The following is a 21863-nucleotide window of genomic DNA, read 5'->3' on the forward strand; positions in this document are numbered from 1 at the left end:
TTTCATAGTAACTTTGTAATATATGTTTGGACGGTAAGGCTTATGTTTCAGTGATTGCATTGACTACTTTAGGTCCTCTACAATGGCTTCACTGGTCGAAAAATCACATCACAGATCTTTATTGGTCCTACATATTATCAGCGGTTGAAGCACATGGTAGATGACAAAATCCATTCTCGTGCAAGAGGGCCAATCCAAATACTTAACAGACAGCCCATGGAAGGCAGATCTCGGTAAGGATGTTTATTTTCTGTATAGTGTTTTGTTTTGGTTTCCCCCCCCCAGGTCTTTAGCCCTAAAAATTAGCTGCCTAATTAACTGATTTTTCTGTGTAGAGAAGCCCACACTAGAGGAGTTCATCCAGCAGGAACTGTGGCCAGTTCACGTTTGAACAAAGAGAACTTCTCTGAGATAGAAGAAAATTAATGCACAGACTTACTTGTACCTTGGAATATTACTGTTTATTTCTGTCAAGTTACATTTTCTAGCAACTGATGTATTTTGCCAGTGAACTCAAGTTCTTTTATCTTTTTTTCTTGTCTCCAGTGATGGTGGCCTTCGTTTTGGAGAAATGGAACGAGATTGCCAAATTGCTCATGGAGCAGCCCAGTTCTTGAGAGAGAGATTGTTTGAAGCTTCAGACCCATATCAAGTCCATGTATGTAACCTCTGTGGGATTATGGCAATCGCAAACACCAGGACTCACACCTATGAATGCCGGGGATGCCGCAATAAAACACAGGTAGGTGTGGGCTTAATCAGGATGTTTTAAGAAACACCAGAACAATTGCTATTTTAGTTTCCTGAATACTTAAGTGTTCATAGTGTCCTAGTTGGTTTGGATGTTTCCTTACTCATGTTATAGTGTTGGCTTGTCCCTTGGCAGGAAATGCTGTTCAAATATTTTGCAGTGCAGAGATCTTAAGAGTAAACAGTTGGAGAGCTTATTTTTAGAATAAGCAGTAAATCTCAGAATGGCAGGAATTTACGGTTGTCGCTCTTGCGATTGTTCCCATGAAGCTATTTTACGCCTGCCAGCAGGGTTCCCATGGGAGGTCTTCTGTGTCACGCTTTTTAAAAAGTATTATTTATAGAGTGTGTTTTTTAATTATTATTTACAGTGATAGTGTGTGCTTGGTTACAGAGTTATGTCAAGGCAGAGTGACATCAGAGATTAAAAATAGTTGACAACTAGGCTCGGTGGTGTGCTGGGAATTGACTGCTGCACCTCTAACCATGACATTAGGGTTACTGAAGAGATGCGTGCTGGAAATCTTAACAGTAGTTACTGCACAACATGCATGCTTTGCTATGCATGTTGCCTTGTTAAATGGCTTTCGTTTTTTTAGAACCCATCCCTTGACTGCAATTTTTATATCTAAAAAATGAATTCTGCATAATTGTTTTGTAGCCTCTGCAGATTGTCTTAGCTTCCCTCTTGCTTTGTTACTGTCTTTAAGCAATTCTTGTTAAATGCTTTCAGATTCACCTTTGAGCTAAAAAGTTGACAAGTTATTTGTGTACTTTTTGTGTGAGGGAAGCTGATGATTTAGAAGTGCTCATCACAAGTCTTTTGAAATCTTTTCCCAGATATCTTTGGTTCGAATGCCCTACGCCTGCAAACTCCTCTTCCAAGAACTGATGTCTATGAGTATTGCACCTCGTATGATGAGTGTTTAGCCTTTAAAAGTTGTTTTTGTCATTTTTTCAAAAAATGTGAGACTGAAATGTTTAGGTTTTGTTTCAGTTGGTTTTAGGTCGCATTTAAAATAGTTTTACTCATCTCCCACGTGCTGTTCAAAAGCATGTTTATTTCCTGTAAATAGAATTAAAGTTTGTAATCAAACTTGTGAGTCTCTTTATTTGTATATCTGCAAAAGAAGTGTGCAAGCAAATTGGTAATCAAAGAATAAAGGAAGTAAGAGAATGATTAGTGAGCTAGAAAAAGTCAGAAGTTGGGGCTTTCCAAAATACTGACTTAAAACTGTGCATAAGTGAAAGTCCTCACATCACAGCTCTGCACCATCATCTGTGGAGAAACAAAAACATGTTATGCTGCACCCTGTATCAAGGTGTAATGCCACAGCTTTGGCAGTAGCACAGGAAGTGAGTTTTCTGATGTCTTAGCTGAGCACGAGACCTTATAAATCTGTTCTGACCTTCTTTCCTTCCCTCCCTACTGTAGGCCTCCAGCTGGAAGGGGGGTGGTAATAGATAGCGTTTCTCTGTGCTGACATCACCTGGAAACTCCCTAGGCATGTAGAGTGAAGCTAGGCAGAAGCCTGTTACATCTGACAGCGTGCTCTGTTACTATTCCCAACTTCCTCTTAAGTTATTATCGATTGCCAGCTTATGGCTTAGCTACAGCATGCATACTTGAGATCTTTGCCATAGCTGAAAAGAAACAGCTGTAGGATGTATGCATAGAATAAGAACTCCTGGCTCTACACAGGACCACACAAAGATTAAATCATATGTTTGAGAGCGTTGTCCAAATGCTTCTTGAAATCCGTCAGGCTTGGTGCTGTGACTGCTTCCTTGGGAAGCCTGTTCCAGTGCCCAGCTCTCTAATGTGTCAAGGTCTCTCTGCAAGGCCTCTTTAGCCTTGACTGAGTCAGCAGCTCCTCCCAATTTAGTGATGTCTGCAAACGTATTCAGTATACCTTCAAGTCCTACATTTAAGTCATTTATGAAACATTAAAGAAAACTGACCCTAAAATGGAGCCCTGGGGAACCTTACTAGTGACTAGCTGCCAGCCTGATGTAACCCAATTTACTATAACCCTTTGAGCCTGCCTCATGAGCCAGCTGTTCACCCATTGTACTAGGTACTTGGGGTAGCTGGATGGTGGACATTTTGTCCAGAAGGCTACTGTGAGAAACAGTATTAAAGCTTTACTGAAATCCAAAAGGATTACATGAACTATTTTCCCTTCTTCTACTAGATGAGTGACCTTGTCATAAAAAGAAAATATGTTTGTTAAGCAGGAGCCTCATGTTGGCTATGACTGTTGTACAAGTGTTGCTGCTCATGGTATAACTCAGTAAAACTCAATTTCATTCTCATTCATAAGAATGATGTTTGAAAAGAGAGGCTTTTAGCTAGTCTCTATGCTAAAGGTTTCTACGCTGAGAGTGATTCTGGCATTCGTTTTATGCTGTTATCTCAGTGCCAGATGCTGTTAATATTCTCCTGAAGTCTTTCAGCTATTCAGAGATACAAGAATCCAGTTTTGTCATCCTGATAAAGCCACTAGAATTTAAACTAAGAATTATGTCCAAAAGAGGACGTGGGGGTGCTTGAAGTCTCTCCCTTGTGTCTTGGTGATGGTTATGCCAATCCTGCTCCCAGGTGAGATGGGCAGGTTTAGAAGCATTCCGAGAACACTGTAAGGATACAAAGTAAGGTCTGGAAAGCCAATGAAAGCTGCTTTGTAAAAAAAAAAAACAACCCAAAGCCGTTTTTCATATGGCATCTTGACCTCCAGTACCTTAGAGCTCTTGGGGTTATTTGACAATCCCTTGAGAACTCTAGCAGCTGAGATTTCCTGAGTGTGTTTTGCCTAACATAGTGCATGTTAATCTGATATTTCTAGTGTGTTTTTTTTTTTTTCCAGAAAGCATTAAACAGAGGTGGTCCTTCTGTATCAAATAACTAAGTAAACTGTTAGGGGAAAGCTGTTGAATATTCAGCCACGCTACCTACCTTTGTTCAGGGCTATGTCATTCAGAGTTTCCACAACGTGGATTTTTGCAGAAGCTGTTGCCTCTCCTTTGGCATTTGATGCATGACACTCATATTCTCCTTCATCTTCTTTGCTCAGAGGAGATATCTAGGGAAAGAAACATCCCTCAGTATGTAAGTATGAAAAGGCAGAGGTACTTCTGTCTTAAGGTATCTATTATAACTCGCTAATTTCTTGAGATATAGTGAGATGAACAGAATGGATGAAGTATCAGTTAACCCTTACAGACCACACTGCATGATTTCTTCTGTCTGCTCTAAATAGTTTGGTTCAGATTGTGGTGTTTTTTTCCAGTCAGGTTTGGGACAAGCCACTCCTGGGATTCAGCCTAGCTTTCTTCTGCTTTGCTAGGCCAGACTGAGTGTGTTCTAACACTCGCTCCTTTTCTTTTAGTGCTTACTTAGTCCAGAGATGTGTCAGAGCACTGCACGCTTGACAAGGAAATGGAGGCAGGAAGACAAATCCTTCCTGGAACATGCCGCATCCAGTCTGTTAGTTCTGCAAGATTGCAGGCTCAGACTGTTCCCTCTCCCTGTTTTCACCCCTGCTTTGGCAAGTGATGCAGGAGCCACTCCCCTGACCTGTGCTCCCCAGCTGCTAGCTTCCCTGCAGCTGGGAGCCATCAGACTTGCAAATGGATGCAACTCCATTACAGGGAGGCACAGCAGCTCCCTCTGGCTTCCCTACTGCTTCCCTCTGAAGCCCGGCACTTGCTCAATAGACTGCAGGAACTCCTCTGCCTTAGTAGGCCTCTCCAATGACAGCTGCTGGCTTCTGCACTGTGCTCTTCTGAGGCAGATGATGCGCTTCATGGGGGCAAGGAGAGTTGCTAAGTCTGTAAGATCTCCTCAGATGTGAGTTTTCGTAGGGGTGCCCTGCCCTCTGTACTGATTACTTCCTAGTCATGGAGAGGGCTTCTTTCCCACTACTGGCAGCGGTAAAGTAATGGCATACAGAAAGGAGATCTTTTATCTAAGTCTTACTTTCTCTGATCATAGAATGCATGCTCCTACTCCATGCTAGATAGAGACGAGATGGGAGGCAGCAACTACCCTTACCCTTCAGGTCTAACTCACGCAGGTTTGTTTTCTTCTAAATGCCCTGTCCATTGCCACATGCCTTCTGCATTGCTCTTTGTTCACGGGTTGTTTGCAAACTGTGCTATACTAGTGCTTGTGCACCTCTCTGCATACATGAGATACTTACCAGTACCCAGCCAGTCACTTCGTGTTTCTCAGGGCCACCTCGGGTCTGAATAGCCAGATTTTCCCGGTCACCAGGCAGAAGCTCCATTCTCTGGACACCATATTGTCCCCGAATGATCTAAACAGAAAGGTAGAAAGGTTTGAGGGTTTGGGGACTTATGTTAGAATTTGGTATGACCATACCTGCACCCAAACAAGATCAACACTAGTTTTGTATGAATATATTTTGTGCAGTAGCAGTGTTTTTCTAGTGCTGGCATTTCACCTTATCCTCTGTATTGCAGCTCCAGCGTCTGCTCTAGGGCTGTATTCCCCTTGCCTCGGTGGGAATGGGTAGAGCAGCACAGCTTTCTGGTGTGCCTAGTGCTGGGTAGTGGGGCATGCAAACATGCACTGCGCTGACTTTGTCTCACAGAACGCGTGTGTGCTCCCACAGGAGGAGTTCAACCCCTGAAATGATACCTCTGCTGAACAAGGCCATAAAGCAAAGCAGCGCTGGCAGTGTAAATACAACATCTGTTTGTAAAGGAGCAGAAAATGCTGCTGGACTGTATGCTAACTCAAGAGTTTCCTCTGGGACCCTACAAACAGGGCGTGCTGTCTCAGAATAGTGACCTTTGGGCCAATCTATTTTTTCCTCTACAGCATTTTTAGTGTAGTATTGTTTCAGCTTAGTTTTAAGACCTCTCCGAAGTGTCCACAAACTTTTGGCATTTGAAGAGGCTACAGAGGCCGTGCAGTGGCTCGCAGTCCTGTGGCTAAGACCCTCTGTGCTCAAGATTGGCTCCTGCCCTAAGCCAGGTGTTACCAGCGAGCTGCCAGCTATTGGAAATAAGTGCCCCATGTCACAGCAGTGCTTGATGCTGGGGGAGCTGTGTCCAGCTGCCTCAGCGTCACTGCAATCAGCGGGTGAAAACAGGTCAAGGGACATTCCCCACATACTCTGAATACCAGGCGCTACCACGAAAAACAAAAGTCCTGTTCCGTACTGGGGTCAATAAAAGTTTAAAAAAGTGATGACTAAAGATTAAGCATAGCCAGATGGCTGGGGCTGGACAGAACTGCACAGATGGGAGAACTCCACGAAGACGTGTGTTTCTAGGGAAGGATTTCTTATGACTTGGTCCTGTTACTTACCAGGCAGTTCCAGTTACCTCAGCTTTGCTAGACCCAAAAAGGCCCTGGCAAGGCTCTTACCTTGTTCCAGATGAGGACAGGAGTTGGAATGCCCATGACTTCGCAGCTCAGGTAGATCTGTGCTCCTGTCACGTTCCATATGTCCTTAGGAGGGGTCACGATGGAGGGTCCTGCAAAGAGGGAGAAACACTTCTAAGCACGGGGTGACTGCAAGACCTTTTAAGTGGGGCCAGTCATTTCTGATGGGTGGTGAGGTGAGGTGAGGGGGCCACCTGCTATGAGCAAAGCATGCAGGACTCACGTCACAGCACTTCTCTCACCAAAGCTGCATCCAGTCTTAACCATTCAATTCTGAGCAGTTCAGGCCATCAGTCCAGTTACTTGCAAGACTGAGAATCACATAATCACAGAATGGTTTGGGTTGGAAGGTACCTTAAAGAGCATCTTATTCCAACCTCCCCACCCTGCCATGGGCAGAGACACCTTCCAGTAGACCAGCTTGCTCAAAGCCCCATGAAGCCTGGCCTTAAACACTTGCAGGGATAAGATATCCACAACTTCTCTGGGCAGCCTGTTCCAGTGACTTGCCAACCTGAGTAAAAAATTTCTTCCTTATATCTAGATCTACCCTCTTTTAGTTTACAGCCATTATTCCCTGTTCTGTCACTACACTCCCTGACAAAGAGTCCATCCCAAGACCTTGCACTTGGTCTTGAACTTCATGAGATTCACAGAGGCCCACCTCTCAAGCCTGTCAAGTTTCTTCTGGATGGCATCCCTTCCCTCCAGTGTGTTGACCGCACCACACAGCTTGTACCACCTCAGCAAACTTGCTGAGGGTGCACTCAATTTCACTGTCCATGTCACCAACAAAGATGTTAAATAGTGCCAGTCCCAATACTGACCCCTGAGGAACACCACTTGTCAATGATCACAACTTAGACATCAAGCCATTGACCACAACTCTTTGAGTGTGACCATCCAGCCAATTCCTTACCCACTGAGTGGTCCACCTATCAAATCCATGTCTCAAATTCAGAGACAAGGATATCACGGGGGACAACACCAAATGCTTTGCACAAGTCCAGGTAGATGACATCAGTTACTCTTCCCCCATCCACCAATGCTGTAACCCTGGAGTGGAAGGCCAACAGATTTGTCAGGCAAATCCGAGGTTAGAGGTAAGGCAGCATTCGTATTCTACTGTCTTGGGAACCATGCAGGACTTCATGAACTGCTGCTGCCCTTGCTCACCATGTGGCCACTAAGTGCAACTTTGACACAACTGGCATGGAGGAGAGGACCCCCACATGCTCCCCAGGAGACAGAGGGGTCCCAATCACTCTCCCTCGCTGCAGAGAGCTTGGCCAGCTTTGCAACAGCCTTTTCCCAAGCATGATTTTAGTATGCAAAAGTTTGTAGCAGTTGGCTAGCAGAATTCAATGCTATCTGTGTGCAACAGTCAACCAGAGAAGGCTAGCTGTGGAGGGTGCCAGAGCCCTCGTGGGGAATCTGGGAGGGGATCAGATGAATGCAGATCTCTGGTTTCCCCAGGGAGTCAATCCCTGGTTAAACAGGGAGCTGTTTCCAAAGCCAGATGTGAGCAGAGCTGTTTTGCAGATCTGGCTGGAGATGTTTATCCTTCAGGCACGAAAATGTCAAAGACACAACCCATATTCCATTTAGGGAAGAATGGCATTTCTGATTAGTCCCTCTTCAGTAGGGGAACCACGGCTGCTTTGCAAAATGTGGCTATTCATTTCCTACCATAGGAAGTGCAGAACAAAGGAAGACATAGTGTTTATTTCCACTTATTGATAGCTTGAAGAACGTAGATGATTTTCCCCTTTTGCCCTAAAGAGGTAGGCAGTAATGGGAAACAGGCTCCCATTAGGCTTCACCAGGACAAGTCATTTCCAGTGCAAACAAGAGACTCTGACACAGCCTGTTGCTGCTGGCTATGCTTGCTCACAGACCATGGCTCCTTCTGGGGTCCTGAACATACACCGATCTCAGCTGTACCCTACTCTGCAACCCTCCTGCAGATGTTGGGGGAACAGGTTTCTGGCGCATCCCAGCGCACCGACATCTTCTAGCAGACAGCTGAGGTCTTTTTTTTGCCGCTGGGGATCAAGGGGCAGATCCACACCAGCCAGAAGACATCAGCCATCCCTGTGTCTCAGCACAAGGGATGCCAAGGTGGCTCCCCATTGCTGAGCAGCTGCTGTGACCCCAGAGAAGCGTTTGCTCTTCTCTTCCAAGACCTCCCTGTTCAGGGGTAACTGTACACAACCTGTTTGTGGGAAGCCACGAAGAGCCTGGGGTGGCTGCAGCCCATGCCCTCCCTTACAGACATATCCCATTCCTCCTGATTTTATCAGGAGGGAGCAGCACAGAAGCACGGGAGCTATCTGTGCAGCCCTGGGGGGTAGTTAAAACCACACCTCATGATGAGTAAGGGCCAAGTACCAGGTCTCCTCACAAATATTATAACCCATTTGTACAGAACTGATGCCATCAGCTGAGAAATTAAATTAAGCAGTGTTTCATTGCATGTATTAACCTGTTGCTGCCTGTGCTGCTGCAGACATTGACTCTTGTGGCCAGGTGTGGCGTTCCGGAGTCGCAGTACCCTTTCCAATATGCAAGGGACTTTTTTGCTGGAGTTATCATTGCTCCAAGCAGTCAAAAGCAGGGCTGCACCTCCAGGCAGCAGCACACACAAGCCTGCACTCTCAACACCATCCTGCTGTATAAACACAGTGCAGAGGAATTTTCCCTGGAGCACATCGCTGCGTGAAGCACTGCCAGGCCCCTGCACAGCAACAAGGACTGGTCTAGCTCACGCTATAGGTTCTCATAACCAGGCCACTTCAGGTCAGACACTGCTTTCCGGCCCCTGCATGGCCATTTCCTGAGGAGCTCTGCCATTGTTTTCCTTAAACAATAAACTGTGTCCCTTAAACAATAAGGTGCTTGGCAGTTCCGGTGGTACCTGGATGTCTCTAGGCTCTTTAGCTCACCCCCATACCCTGCAAGCACCGCCCAGGGATATGTGTGATTATAGCCTGTTGCTGTAAGCTTCTGCTCCTCAAACTGCAAGATGCCCTTCTGGGGAAAGGGCAGGAAGGGATACGCTCATCCCCTTATGACACCCTCCTCTTTATCACCAATTGCTTGAGGTCTCCACGAGGCAGGAAAAACACAGCTGCCCAAAAATGGCCACAATCTCCCACTGCAGAAAAGGAGAGGTCCTGAGCTGTATATTAAAAGCCTGGCAGACTTTAAAGCACTGTTATGCTCTTACCGGATCTGTCTCAATTCTCCCCTGACTGGGAACTGGCAATATTCACCACACCACTAAATCCAGCTGACACTGAGTCCGGCCCTGTATCACTGCCATACTTATTATGGACACGGAGTGGAAAGGAGCCAGCAAGGCAAACTGATGCACCAAGTACTGGCTCACCCTGTGAATCCAGGTCATACCAGTATTCTTCTGTAGCAGCAGCTGGCAGGGAAAAAGAAAGGAGTCATTTCAGCTCCTATTTAGGGTGAGGAAAAATTGTTTATCTCCCCTGGAAGAGGGCATCACCAGTACAGCTTCACAGCTAAGCTCTGGCTGGCTTGGGGCTGCAGCCAAAGCATGGTGAGCATTTGGCCATTACGAGGCAGCCCCACGCTCGGGATGTACTTTTTGATCTAATAACGAGGAATGTAAGAATCTGGCTGCAAAATGAACTGGAAACGTTCACAGGCCTCTGTCTCTATCTGACGCAGCCCTGAGAGCACGACGGAACACACATCCTGAAAGATGCGAGTGTCATGGGAAGAGTCAGTTCGGTCCCCTGGGATCTTTTACTTTAATCCAGACTTCCAAAACTCTAGAGCTGGGCTTTTTCCTCCACTAAAAATAAATGAGAAAGGCCAACAAGTCAACAAATTTTAAGTAAAATCACAACAGACCACAGCAATACAGCAGTAGCTAGACCCCCACAACATTGTGATCTGTCCCACAAACCCCCCCAAGTAGCTTCTACCCTGGAGATGGGCAGGGAACGTGGGAACCTGCAACAATAGGAGATGCCTGAGCCTTCCCGGGAATTCAGATGATGTGTGCACATTCCGCCTTGCAAGCGACCCCTCCTGTTCAGGGGACCTTGTGTAGGGAGCAAGGCCACCACGCGTTGTTCAGTAGAACTGGAAACAAGCCTACCCCTTACAGAGCAAAAGAGTTGATTTCAGACAGCAAGAATCCTCTCTGGCCCTCATCTTACATCCTGCATCTTAAAGGTCGTGCTGCTCTAGTTGCAGCACTGCCCACAAAGGGGAACCTTTCTCTGTCTGCTTCCTTTGGGCTGGTTACTTGCAGGTTGTACCTGCTTATGAAAATGGTCACCAAGAGCAGAATCCAGCCCCAGATGACAGAGACATCAACCTGGCTGAGCGGTCTCTGCTCCCTGCCAGAGACTGACCCAGGGGCCCTACGATGTTTGGGGTTTCCCTCGTGGTACTTGCCCTGAATGTGCAGAAGCTTTGACAGGACACCGCAGACTGTTGACAGAGATCAGTTGCTCTCCACAGGCACTTCCCAGCTGCTCTGCCCACTGTTTGCAAGACAAATAGCTCTCCCTGGCCAGGAAAGGGGCTTATTTACAGAGACTGTGTGCTCATTCACCTGGGAGAGGAGCCTGAATATGGCAGGCTTGTTTTTTCCTGCAGATCACAAGGAGCCGACGATCTGTATTGTGTCAGCAGTCAGAGAGGAATTACTGTTTAGTTGCTTTTCTGCCAAAGCAGCATGTGGCAGAGCCCATGACTTCCTCTGCGAGGCTACCAGTTAGCATACTCGTCCCAGGTACCTCTTCTCTGCTCACCACGCTGAGATGCCAGACCTCTGCCTGTCAGCTCCCAGCCCACCCATATGCCCCCTGCTCACACTGCAAGGATGGTCCATCACAGCTCGGGGTTAGCTGCTCCTAGCTGATCTCTCTGTGGTGTCCAGGCCCACAGCCCTTCCCCTCGGGAACACAGACGTGTCTACAACCATGGAGGGTGAAGCATCTGGTCACAGCAGAGGCAAAACTACCCTGCCCCACATTGCGAGAAGCTGCTCCGAGCTCAGGCAGAACAGACTGTGAGGCCGCCACGCCTTCACAGAAGCCTCAAAAATGGTTCTCCCAGGAATGACAACATCACAGGAACACCTTAAAAATCACATGCTTTTCAACACGGAGCAATTCAGCCTTTTCAATTCTTGGTCTTCCACGGCAAGTGCCAACAATCTTGTCAGAAAGCAGAGATCACATGTGCGGGCAGGCTGGGCCTCAGCAGGGAATCCAGTCAGAGACACTCCCTCTTCCTGCATGCTTCTGCCTTTGAACAAAACATCCAAATTCTTTAAGACTAAAGGACCCAGGCTTCATTAGAGCACACACACACAAATCATATACCAGCAAGCAACAACTCCTTTGATAAAATCAGAGGTTGCAGGTAGGTAACTACAGACAAAACCAGGCCCAGCACTAAGCACCGCTGGGTAGGCTGTGGCACTCGGGGGTGTGTATGAAGTCCTGACCAGAAAAATATCAAGAAGTGTACTACATGCTGAAGCTTGCGTGGGTGTCAGCCTGGTTCCCAGCCAGCCTTCCCAAGGGCTGCATTGCCTTGTTGCAGTCCCAGATAAAACACAGACTGGAAAAACTCAGACAACAAATCAAAGCAAAAGCTAGACAGTTTTCACCTACTCAGGCTATGGCAAGCCTGGCTATAGACCCACTACAGTCTCTTAAATCGCTGGGAAAATATTTTCCCTTCAAAATTGCTTTATATGGAGAAGGGGAAACCTGTAAGCAGCGCCTGCTAATTCTACCTTAGAGGCCCTTAGCTGCTCCTTCCCAAGGCAAAGCTCTGAGAGCCAACAGCGGGTGGGAAGCGTGAGCACTGTCTGCCCTTCCCCATGTTCCCTCTCAGTTGCTCTCAGCCTAGTGATTCTCAGCCACTGCGACTGACTGAGATGTCCCAGGGGCTGGGACAACACCTGCCATGGATCTCCTGCTTTCCATCCTACCAGACTCAGTATGGAGCACAGACTGATACAGCCAGTAGTGGCCAAGAAGGCCAACAGCATCCTGGTTTATATCAGGAGTAGTGTGGCCAGCAGGACCAGGGAGGTGATCGTCCCCCTGTACTCTGCTCTGGTGAGGCTGCACCTCAAATACTGTGTTCAGTTTTGGGCCCCTCACTACAAAAAGGGAACAGAAGTGCTGGAGTGTGTCCAAAGAAGGGCAATGAAGCTTGCAAAGGGTCTAGAGAACAAGTCTTGTGAGGAGCAGCTGAGGGAACTGGACTTACTTAGCATAAAGAAAAGGAAGCTCAGGGGAGATACCTTACTGCTCTGTACAACTACCTCAAAGGAGGCTGTAGAGAGGTGGAGGTCGGTCTCTTCTCCAACAAACAATATTATTGCAACAAGCAACGGCACATGAGGAAATGGCCTCGAGCGGCACCAGGGGAGGTTTAGGTTGGGTATTAGGAAACACTTCTTCACTGAAAGGGTTGTGAGGCATTATAACAGGCTGCCCAGGGAAGTGGTTGAGTCACCATCCCTGGAGGCATTCAGAAGATGTGCAGCTGTGGTGCTTAGGGATATGGTTTAGTGGTAGACTTGGCAGTGCTAGGTTAATGGTTGGACTTGATTATCCCAGAGGTCTTTTCCAACCTAAACGAGTCTATGATTCAATGATTCTAATATAGAGACCCTGGGCACGACCTTTATGTGGCTCCATATCAGTCCTGCTTAGTAGTTCACACCTGGGGTGGAATTACTGCCAAGAAGAAAACCTTAATCCATTTTTCACCTAACGAACAGGATGATAGGGCTGCACTGGCTCCAGTGTTACACTCAGAGAAATGGCTTCAATTCTGCATGCCTCATGCCACATACAGTACCTTGCTGCATTCAGCATCCTAAATGCAATGCAAATTTTGAAGCTGAAGTAATGGGTAGGCCAGTGTGGCTGAGGTCACTCTGAAGCTCGGTTGCAAGCTTATAACCAAACTTGGCTCTGGAAACATCAAAAGGTGTCTGTGCTCCCTGTTGCATGAAGGGGAAAGGCCAAGACCTCTGAAGAGACAAGAAACAGGCCTTGCTAACAGAGTGCCATAAGCCAATGTCTAACAACTGCCTTACCCTTTCCCCCTCTCTTGTCAGTCTCTCATGTGTGCTGTCCCCAGTGTCAAACATACATCAGCATTCTGCAAACACCTTTGCTGCTTCACAGCCATGGCCTGATGTGTATTTGTTTTTTATCCTAGACCCGCTTGGACAAGCTCTATCAAGAAACTTCTTTATTCCCTCTCCTCCTGGCCTTGGCTTCCCCTCTTCTCTCTGTGTGACCTTGGCTATTTTATTGAGAAAGCTGTCATTATGGCAGGAGGACTGCAAGCTAACGCAAGGCAATATAAGGGCTAAACAGTAGCTCAGTGTCTGTCTGCTAAGGACAGGAGAACGTGCTCAGCCCAGTATTTCATTCGTCCCAGCTTCATCATAGCACACCACCCTGTGCTGCTCCCTTTAGCGTGCCAATAGCAAAGAGTTGCAAAAAGCACTAGGGTATGTTTGTGGCAGTGCACTGCAACAAGACAGGGAGAACTAGGAGACAGCTCCATTAACCATCTGTTGAGGATGCCCCTGTCAGTAATCAGGGCTTGCAAGCCACAGGCTAAGCTGTTTTGGTGCCATACAGCATGCTAAGATGATGCAGAACATGCTGTAGAGCAGAAAGGACATGGCTTTTGCATAAGCAAAATACAGGCTTGCCTCCTTCCAAAAGCTTTTTTGTTAGGGAGATGTGAAACAGGAAAGAGTATGAAAAGCTTGCACTGTGAGAGCTGGGAGACATGGAAACTAGGCATGGCAGCATTTATTCATGCTAAAGCAAGCAGGGCTTTCAGAAGTCGAACCTGATTAGACTTATTACTTGATAATCTCCTATTTAGTATGAACCTCAATGAACCTCAGCCCAACAATGGATTAAATTCCTTTCAAATTGTTTTTTTAAACACGGCATGCCTTTCCAACAGCAGAAAAAACAAACATGGAGAGGAATTTGCTGATCCAAAGTCATTCCTTCCTAGCGAATTCTAATTTTCTACAATGACTGTGAATGAAGACAAGTAAAAAATACAGGATCTCCTTGGATAGTGGAAGTGTTGCAGAGTCCCAGGTATACTGGTGCTTTCCTAGAAGTGTGCCAGTGAACATGCTCTGAGCTGTTGAGTAATATATTAAACAGCTTCCCTGATAAGATTTTAGCACAGTAACCATAAAAACTCAAACTGTATTAAGCTCCAGTGAACCAGAAGACTTTTCACATAACTAAATGCATTTTAAAGGGAAATTAAGGACCTATGCTGGAACAGTGGAAAAACCCAAGGTTGTAGATGGTTTTTAAAAACACAAACATAAAACTTCAGCCATGAAAACTCAAAATCGCATGTGCCGGAAAAGCAAGGGGCATACTGAACCCTATTGCATCCCTGCAATATGTTCCATGTATTTGCCCCTGGTGTTGTCAGTCTCCACAAGAACCTGACAGCCATGATCCTACACCTGTCAGCTCATTTTTAAGTCCTGTAGACAGCAGAGAAAGCTTGCATCCACCTTCTCCTGAGCCCCAGAGCTGGCAGTAGGCACCCTAAAAAACAAAACAAAACAAACAAAAACTTTCTAGGACGGATGTTCCCTGGGCTTCTGGCAAGCCAAAAACTCACCCCTCTGGGGGACAGCTCAGCTCCACCAACTGGGATATCCCCAAACCATATATTCTTTAGTGCTGGTTACAGTCAGGTTTAAAAGAATTTCTCTCCTGGTCCTGCTTGGCCTAATTTTTCCTATACAAAGGCCTGCTGGCTCACCCAAGATATCTTCCCTCTAGGTAGAATCACAGAATCATCGCGGTTGGAAAAGACCTCCAAGATCTTCTGGTCCAACCATCACCCTACCACCAATGTCACCCACTAAACCATGTCCCTAAGCACCACGTCCAACCTTTTGCTGAACACCCCCAGGGACGGTGACTCCACCACCTCCATGGGCAACCCATTCCAATGCCTGACTGCTCTTTCTAAGAAGAAGTGTCTCCTAATTCCCAACCTAAACCTCCCCTGGCACAACTTGAGGCCATTCCCTCTAGTCCTATCACTAGTTATCTATGAGAAGAGGCTGACCCCCAGCTCCCCACACCTTCCTCTCAGGTAGCTGTAGAGAGCAATGAGGTCTCCCCTGAGCCTCCTCCAGACTAAACACTCCCAGCTCCCTCAGCCGCTCCTCACAGGACTTGTGTTCCAGGCCCCTCACCAGCTTTGTAGCCCTTCTCTGGTCACGCTCCAGGGCCTCGATGTCCTTCTTGTAGTGAGGGGCCCAAAGCTGAACACAGTGCTCGAGGTGCGGCCTCACCAGAGCAGAGCACAGGGGGACGATCACCTCCCTGCTCCTGCTGGCTGCACTATTCCTGATACAAGCCAGGATGCCGCTGGCCTTCTTGGCCACCTGGGCACACTGCTGGCTCAGGTTTAGGCGAGCATCGACCAACACCCCCAGATCCTTTTCTCTGCACAGCTTTCCAGCTGTGTTCAAACATCTAAACAAAACCACTGTGGAGGCTGAAGGAGGGGGCAGGCACTTCCTTGGAAGCGCTGCAGCCTGTGGGATGGGCCAAACCTCTGCACGTTCCCAAAGCTGGGAAAGAACTTTCACGGGACAACTGAGATGCAAGCCATGTTCAGATCAATATTAATAAAGCAAGCTCCTTGGGATGCTGGCATGCCTACCCTTCACCCAGAGAGGCCCCGAGTTTCTACCTCCATGAAGTATTTGTAGCTAGGTACAAACCAGCACTGATTTCCTGACAGTAAAACACTCTTCTCTGATGTCCACCAAGAGCTGCTTTTTGTTACACTGTGTCTGTGCAAAAGTGGGAAATTGGCTTCCACTTGGGATGGAGAAGGGATTGTAAAATAAAGACAAAGCCTTGACAGTCATGGCAAAGCAACCTGGAGACCCAAACCCTGTTGGAACAAGTATCAGGGATTTTAAACCACAAGGCCCTTGGGCTGTAATAAGGCAACTTCATCAGTATTTCCAGCAGTCACAACATGCTCCTTGAAGCAGGTATCTGCTGGTAGCTAATGATAAGGGTAACTCAGGGAGATCTGTCCCTGCTTGCATTGTTTGAGCAAGAAGCGTGTGCCTGGTATTTATCAGCTCAGAAAGATCATCAAGCAAAAAAAAAAATTTGTAGCTTTTTGATGGAGGTTGGTGCTTTGAGGGTTTGTTCTGCCTGTCTTGAGCCAAGTCATGCAACTCTAATTCCTTGTGGCAGGGGGCTTTGCATGACACTAGGTACCACAGTCATTCTGCCTTGGGCCCTGGCTACCTGTAAACAGGTATGCATGAATAGCACATGAACTAAAAAATTAAATTCAGTCAAAATTTAAAGAAGCCACCAATTCTGTAAAAGTCTCTTCTTAGCATCCATGCACGCCCGGGTGACGCCATCTGAGTGGCCACAGAGGTCAGCTCCCTGGCTGGCACCAATGCCTATCCTCACGCCATGGAGAACACTGGAGTTAGCACACCTGATTTCCTGTGCCTGTCCTGCTGGCAGGCTTCTGGTTTGTCTGTGGGCCTGTCCTCACTGCCAGAGCTGGCAGCAGACCCCAGCATAGCTATTAATATGAACGTGCAGAGAGCAAAGAGCAAATAAATCCAATCCATTTAAAGGCAATGCTGGAAAACTTCACCACATCCATCTCCTGCACGGCCTCAGTACTGGGATTAGTTACAAAGGGGCACGGGTAAGGAAGAAGTGTGGTAGCAGCTCCCTGACAGAGTGGGACAAAATCAGAGACATCTGAGAGTGCTCATGAGGGCACAGCACGAGGAGCACCATGGTGTCACTGGCTGCTCATCCCCAGCAAATGCATGCCCTGACTACACAGCAATGGGAGCAGCCATGTGGCATTAAAGAGTTGGGAATCTCACCGTGGGCTCCCCAGCCATCAAGAATGTCTCTTCTTCAGCCCTTCTCAGTGGTCCTGCCCTTGTGCAACCCACCCCAGCAAAAGCTGGCTGGGCCCTCGCACCTGCCAAGTACCGGTATGAAGCGGGTTATTTCCGTCCTTTCAAACTCTTCTCAAGCAACTTCCTTTGCCCTCCAGCTGGAATTTTTGGCTGCTCTGGAAATACCAATATGGGTTCCCTTTGTTTTTGTACAAAGGACATAGGCAACAGATTAGAGAGGTCTGGAAAACAAGCAGAAGAAAGAGAATCCCGAGGAAAGGTCTAAGCAAATTAGGTAGAGTCAAGGAATGGCTCCTTGCTTATGCTATTTAACAACAAAGAAACATCCAGGTTGTTCCCAGTTGTTGGGCAGTACCTCTTAGCAAGCAAAAACTGCAGAGCATTGCACAGGAAACCATGTGATAGGCACTATAAACAATATAGAAAGCTCAGCTGGACTTGTATTTTGCCGACTTTATCAAACAGCATTTTAATGAACTTTTTTTTTATCCCCCTGGAAATTAATCTATTAAAAAATGTGTGTGTCTTAACATGCAAAATACTACTTAAGCCTTATGTAATTTCCTCTAAAATTAGCTCTTTTCTTCTAGGTTGCTTTGTAATCTCTCCAATAATCTCTCTGAAATCCACTGTAAGTATACAAGTGGTACTTCCTGTGCATTTTAACATCTGGGACATTTTGTTGGACACTACTGTGCAAATTGACCTTTATCACGCAAAAAAATTGGCCACATGACAGAGACAAAAGTTTGCTCTGTAATACTTCTCTCAGTTAAAGTAGGAATAGGATCCCCAGCCATTTAAGTGCCTGTGGCTGATCACCGTGTCTCAGAGCATGTGTTTTAAGGCAGAAGAAGAGGCTGTGGTAAGATTCACTCCCACCCTCCTTGGGAGGTGAAATTTGGGCTAACAGTTGCACGAATGAAGAAAAGGCGGCGTTAGACCTACTTGCACCTATCTGTGTCCTGTCTCCTGCCTTTCCGCCCCCTCTTAGCATGCTGCAGAGCTAGGGTGGGTGAAGAGGAGCATCTAATCATTCCCAGCTGCATTCCTTTCTTCTGCTGTCTGCCCCATCTCCAGCTGCCTCCCTTCCTGCTGATGACAATGAAGGCCAACAGCAGTCACAGCTCTCCATTTCCTCCTGCCCAGGACGAGCTTTCAAATAGGATGGACAAACAAGCAAAGCTAAACCAAAACAAGCCCTCCCTGTTACACCTAAACAAAACAAAACAAAACAAACAAAAACTCTGAACAGTCAGGACCTGCTGCTCTAAACATGCTTTTCTGGACCTCTTTTCAGACTTGCATGGCTGCTCTCTGTTGTCCCCAAAGGACACAAGCCTGATAGACCACAGACTGCATGCTAGAAATGCAGCTTTTCTTTTTTTTTTTTTGTCCCTTTAAGAAATCCAGAAAAGTGGATCTCCCATCTGGAAAGATTTGTTCTGCTGCAGAACTGGGCAGTGAGACCTTTGTTCCATGTACCCGTGCTAATGCTCTACTGAGTATGCAGTAGAGCAGTCTTCTCCCATGCTAACTTGCTTTGGTTCTCGGTATATTGTTCCCTCTAGGGGTTAATACTCTAACACAATATTTCCAGCTAACATCTAAATCTGATGTTTTGCACAAGATTTGTCAAAAGCGACACAGGGCATTTAAGCAGCAACCCAATCCTTAACTAACCTTACTACTTTCCTTGGGAGTTTCAGAAACATTGCTTTTCAAGATATACTTGGCTCGAGTTGTGGGAAAAAAAGAGAATGAGGAGGGGGAGGTTGTCACCCTCCACATACTGTGCTTCTAAAATTACTCCTCTACCAAAACGGTACTGGTGCTGAAATATTGCCCTTGAGACGTTCAGTAAATGGTTGGTATGTCATGCTGCCTCCCCTGGCTTCCTGGCAAAATCCCCTCCCCTAACTGCCTGGCTCAAGCTCCACAGTAGAACCATTTCCTTCTAGAGCACTGTCCCTAAGCAAAAGCGTGGGAAGAACTGAGCTCCTGCTAGGATGCAACCCTTATCAAAAATGTTGCGAGCACAAACTGCTACGTGTGATTCAGAGGAATGCCACCACCTGCTTTAATTGCAAACCAAAGTAAGCCAGTGACAATAACATTGGCTCTGAATTCCTGTGACTTTTCATATCCGTTTAATCAGAACATTTCTTTCTCACTGCTTGCAAACTGCCTCTGCCAAATCCTGCTCTGGATGGCTCATCTCCTTTGTCACAACATCCTAACTCGTAAGCCACAGGCAAAGTATCTGCGACTGTGAAAAGCAGGGCTTTGTGGTTCCACCCCAGCTGGAAACCAAGGAAGACTGACTACATTTCTTTGTATTTCTGGGGCTTGTCTGAAGTCTTACACCAAATTTAGGCAGCTTCACATGACTAGGCCTCCTTCTCAAATCCATTTAAGGTGGTTTTACAACTATTATATTTTCTCTTCCTTTTCTGTCCTATTAAGCTGTCTTTATCTCAACCCACGAGCTTCTACATTTTTTTTTGTTTTTCTGCTTCAATTCTCTCCCCCAGTCTAATAAACCAGCGTTACACAGCACAGCAACATGGTAACATTAAACCAGCCCCCAGAGGTGAACAGCACAACACGGAAAACATGCACTAAGTAATGTGCTACACAACGCAATTCTGAGACCAAACACAACAAACCCAAAAGCAAAAAGAAACCAACCCACAACATTGTGATCAGCAACTATTAAACTGATCTAATGCTTTTAACAGTCTTGTTTTAAGATGACCTGGTCAGATGTGTCATCTCAACCCTTTGGGCCCCACACCGGGTACAAAAAAGATGGTTGTGGCTTAACCCAGTAGGCACTAAGCACCACACAGCCGTTCTCCCCCATTCCCCAGTGGGATGAGGGAGAGCATCGAAGCAAAAAAAAAAAAAAAAAGTAAAAGGTCATGGGTTGAGATAAAGACTGCCTAGTAGGACAGAAAATGAAGGGAAAATAATAATAATAAAGAAGAATATATAAAGCAAGTGACGCACAATGCAATTGCTCACCACCTGCTGACCGATGCCCAGCTTGATCCCAAGCAGTGGCACACCCACCCAGGCCAACCACCCCATACAATTGTTCAGCATGATGCCATATGATATGGAATATCCCTTTGGCCAGTTGGGGTCAGCTTCTGGTGCACCCCCAGTCTCCTTGCTGGCAGGGCAGAAAAGTCCTTGGTGCTATGCAAACGCTGCTCTGCAACAGCTAAAAACATCAGTGTATTATCGCCACTATTCTCATCAAAAATCCAAAACGTAGCCCCTGCGAAGGAAATAAGCTCTGTCCCAGCCAAAACCACGCCACATTCCTAAAGCTCCATCTACAAACACATGAACTACCCAGCACGAGATGCCCTCGGGAAGCAGATGCGGCTGTCTGATCTCGAGCAGCAGGTAGCTACAGGAGGAGGACAATCCCTTGGGCATCCTCACGCATACCGAGGTGCTTGATGTTAATTTCTATTTACTGCGCACCAGTGGTGTGGCTAGGCACAGCTGCGAAGCAACTCCTTAGTTAGTTAGTTAGTTTCTCCTAAGGGATTCAGGCAAGGGATTCAGGGTCCCGGGCCGCGCCCTGAGCCGTCACGGAGCTGCTGGAAGAAGCCGGATGATAAAACAAGCCGCCTCCTCCCGAGAGGCGCTGCCCGCACCGCCCCGTTACCGCGACCCCGCACCTTGCTCGCAGGCTCCCTTGCTGCGCTGGGTGATGGCCGGCTCCCCGCGGCTCTGTGCCCGCAGGCTGGCGGCTCGGAGCTGGCAGCCGCTGCCGTAGGTCAGCCCGTCGCTGCCGCACACCGGGTAGCGGCTCTTGCACAGGCACACGCCCACCGGGGCGGCGGCGGCGGCGAGGGCAGCGGGGCCAGCGCCCGGCTCCGGGCCGCCCTTGGCCTTGCGGCGCTTGCGGCTCTTCACGCACTCGAGCCCGGCGGCGCAGCGCCCCCCGCCAAAGCCGCCGCACGCCTCGCCCTCGCCGCGCCCGCACTGCCAGCAGCAGCCACAGGCGTCCCGCACCCGCCCCAGCGGGCAGCCCCGCGGCGGCAGCGCCGGGCACTTCTCCGCCTCGCACGGCCCGCAGCCCCCCGATGCCGCCGCGGAGAGGGCGGGCGCCAGCAGCGCCGCCACCAGCAGCAGCAGCACCGCGGACGGCATCGCGGCACGGCGCCGCCTTCCCCCGGCACCGGCTTAAGCCGCGGCCGGGGAAACTCCTCCCTCGGCGGCGGCCGGCCCCTCAGCGCCGCCGGCCCCCCGGCCGGCCCCGGCCCCGGCCCCCTGGTGCTGGCCCGGCGGCTCCTCGGTGCCGCCGCCATTTTGGGGGCCGCCCTGACAGGGGCTGCGGGAGAGGCCCCGGTGGGTTGGTTTCCTGCAGGAACGGGGGAAAGAGAGAAAAGCGGAGCTGCCGCGTGTCTCGTCGTGCTTGGGACAACGTTCTCTGCCTCTGTCTGCTGCCGCTTCGCTGGCACATCCTCCGCGGGATGCAAAAATGCCTTGGGGTCAGAGTGGTACAAGCCCTGGTGCCTCCTGGGCAGCAAAGCACAGGAAAGGCAGTGGCAAACCTTTCTGACCTGCAGTCAGTGGTGTGCTTGGCAGGAGGAAAACGTAGTGGGAAGGGGAAGGGAAGGGAAGGGGAAGGGAAGGGAAGGGAAGGGAAGGGAAGGGAAGGGAAGG

The 21863-nt window shown here is 48.0% G+C and overlaps 2 protein-coding genes across 3 annotated transcripts in view; one reads left to right on the top strand and one right to left on the bottom strand.

The window, feature by feature from the left end:
- Window positions 1-1846, top strand: part of POLR2B (RNA polymerase II subunit B) — a 17279-nt gene extending 15433 nt beyond the window's left edge. The window contains exons 23-25 of the mRNA XM_083835853.1: window positions 73-233; window positions 547-742; window positions 1591-1846. Coding sequence (XP_083691979.1) covers window positions 73-233; window positions 547-742; window positions 1591-1680 — 447 coding nt within the window. The 3' untranslated portion in view covers window positions 1681-1846. The remainder of the gene's footprint in view (window positions 1-72; window positions 234-546; window positions 743-1590) is intronic.
- Window positions 443-21462, bottom strand: IGFBP7 (insulin like growth factor binding protein 7). 2 transcript variants are annotated; one of them, XM_083835862.1, is made up of 5 exons: window positions 20873-21403; window positions 6149-6258; window positions 4953-5069; window positions 3707-3833; window positions 443-1816 (listed from the first exon to the last, which is right to left on the bottom strand). In XM_083835862.1, exons 1-5 carry the CDS (start codon window positions 21345-21347, stop codon window positions 1776-1778), a joined length of 870 nt encoding a protein of 289 aa, XP_083691988.1. In that variant the 5' UTR covers window positions 21348-21403; the 3' UTR covers window positions 443-1775. The 2 variants fall into 2 exon arrangements, with proteins under 2 accessions (XP_083691988.1, XP_083691989.1); XM_083835863.1 differs by having other exon boundaries at window positions 1792-2029; window positions 20873-21462.
- Window positions 21463-21863: the final 401 nt, after the last annotated feature.

Source organism: Anser anser (genome assembly GCF_964211835.1).
Source record: "Anser anser genome assembly, chromosome: 4".
Lineage (NCBI taxonomy): Eukaryota > Metazoa > Chordata > Aves > Anseriformes > Anatidae > Anser > Anser anser.

Bases quoted from the DNA above. Each gene is read 5' to 3' on its own strand.
- IGFBP7 (XM_083835862.1), bottom strand. From the start codon at position 21,347: ATGCCGTCCGCGGTGCTGCTGCTGCTGGTGGCGGCGCTGCTGGCGCCC. The intron at 6,259-20,872 runs GTGCGGGGTCGC...CCCTCTTTGCAG, and splicing joins CAAGGGAGCCTGCGAGCAAG to GACCCTCCATCGTGACCCCT. The intron at 5,070-6,148 runs GTAAGAGCCTTG...CTTTCTGTTTAG, and splicing joins CTGTCCTCATCTGGAACAAG to ATCATTCGGGGACAATATGG.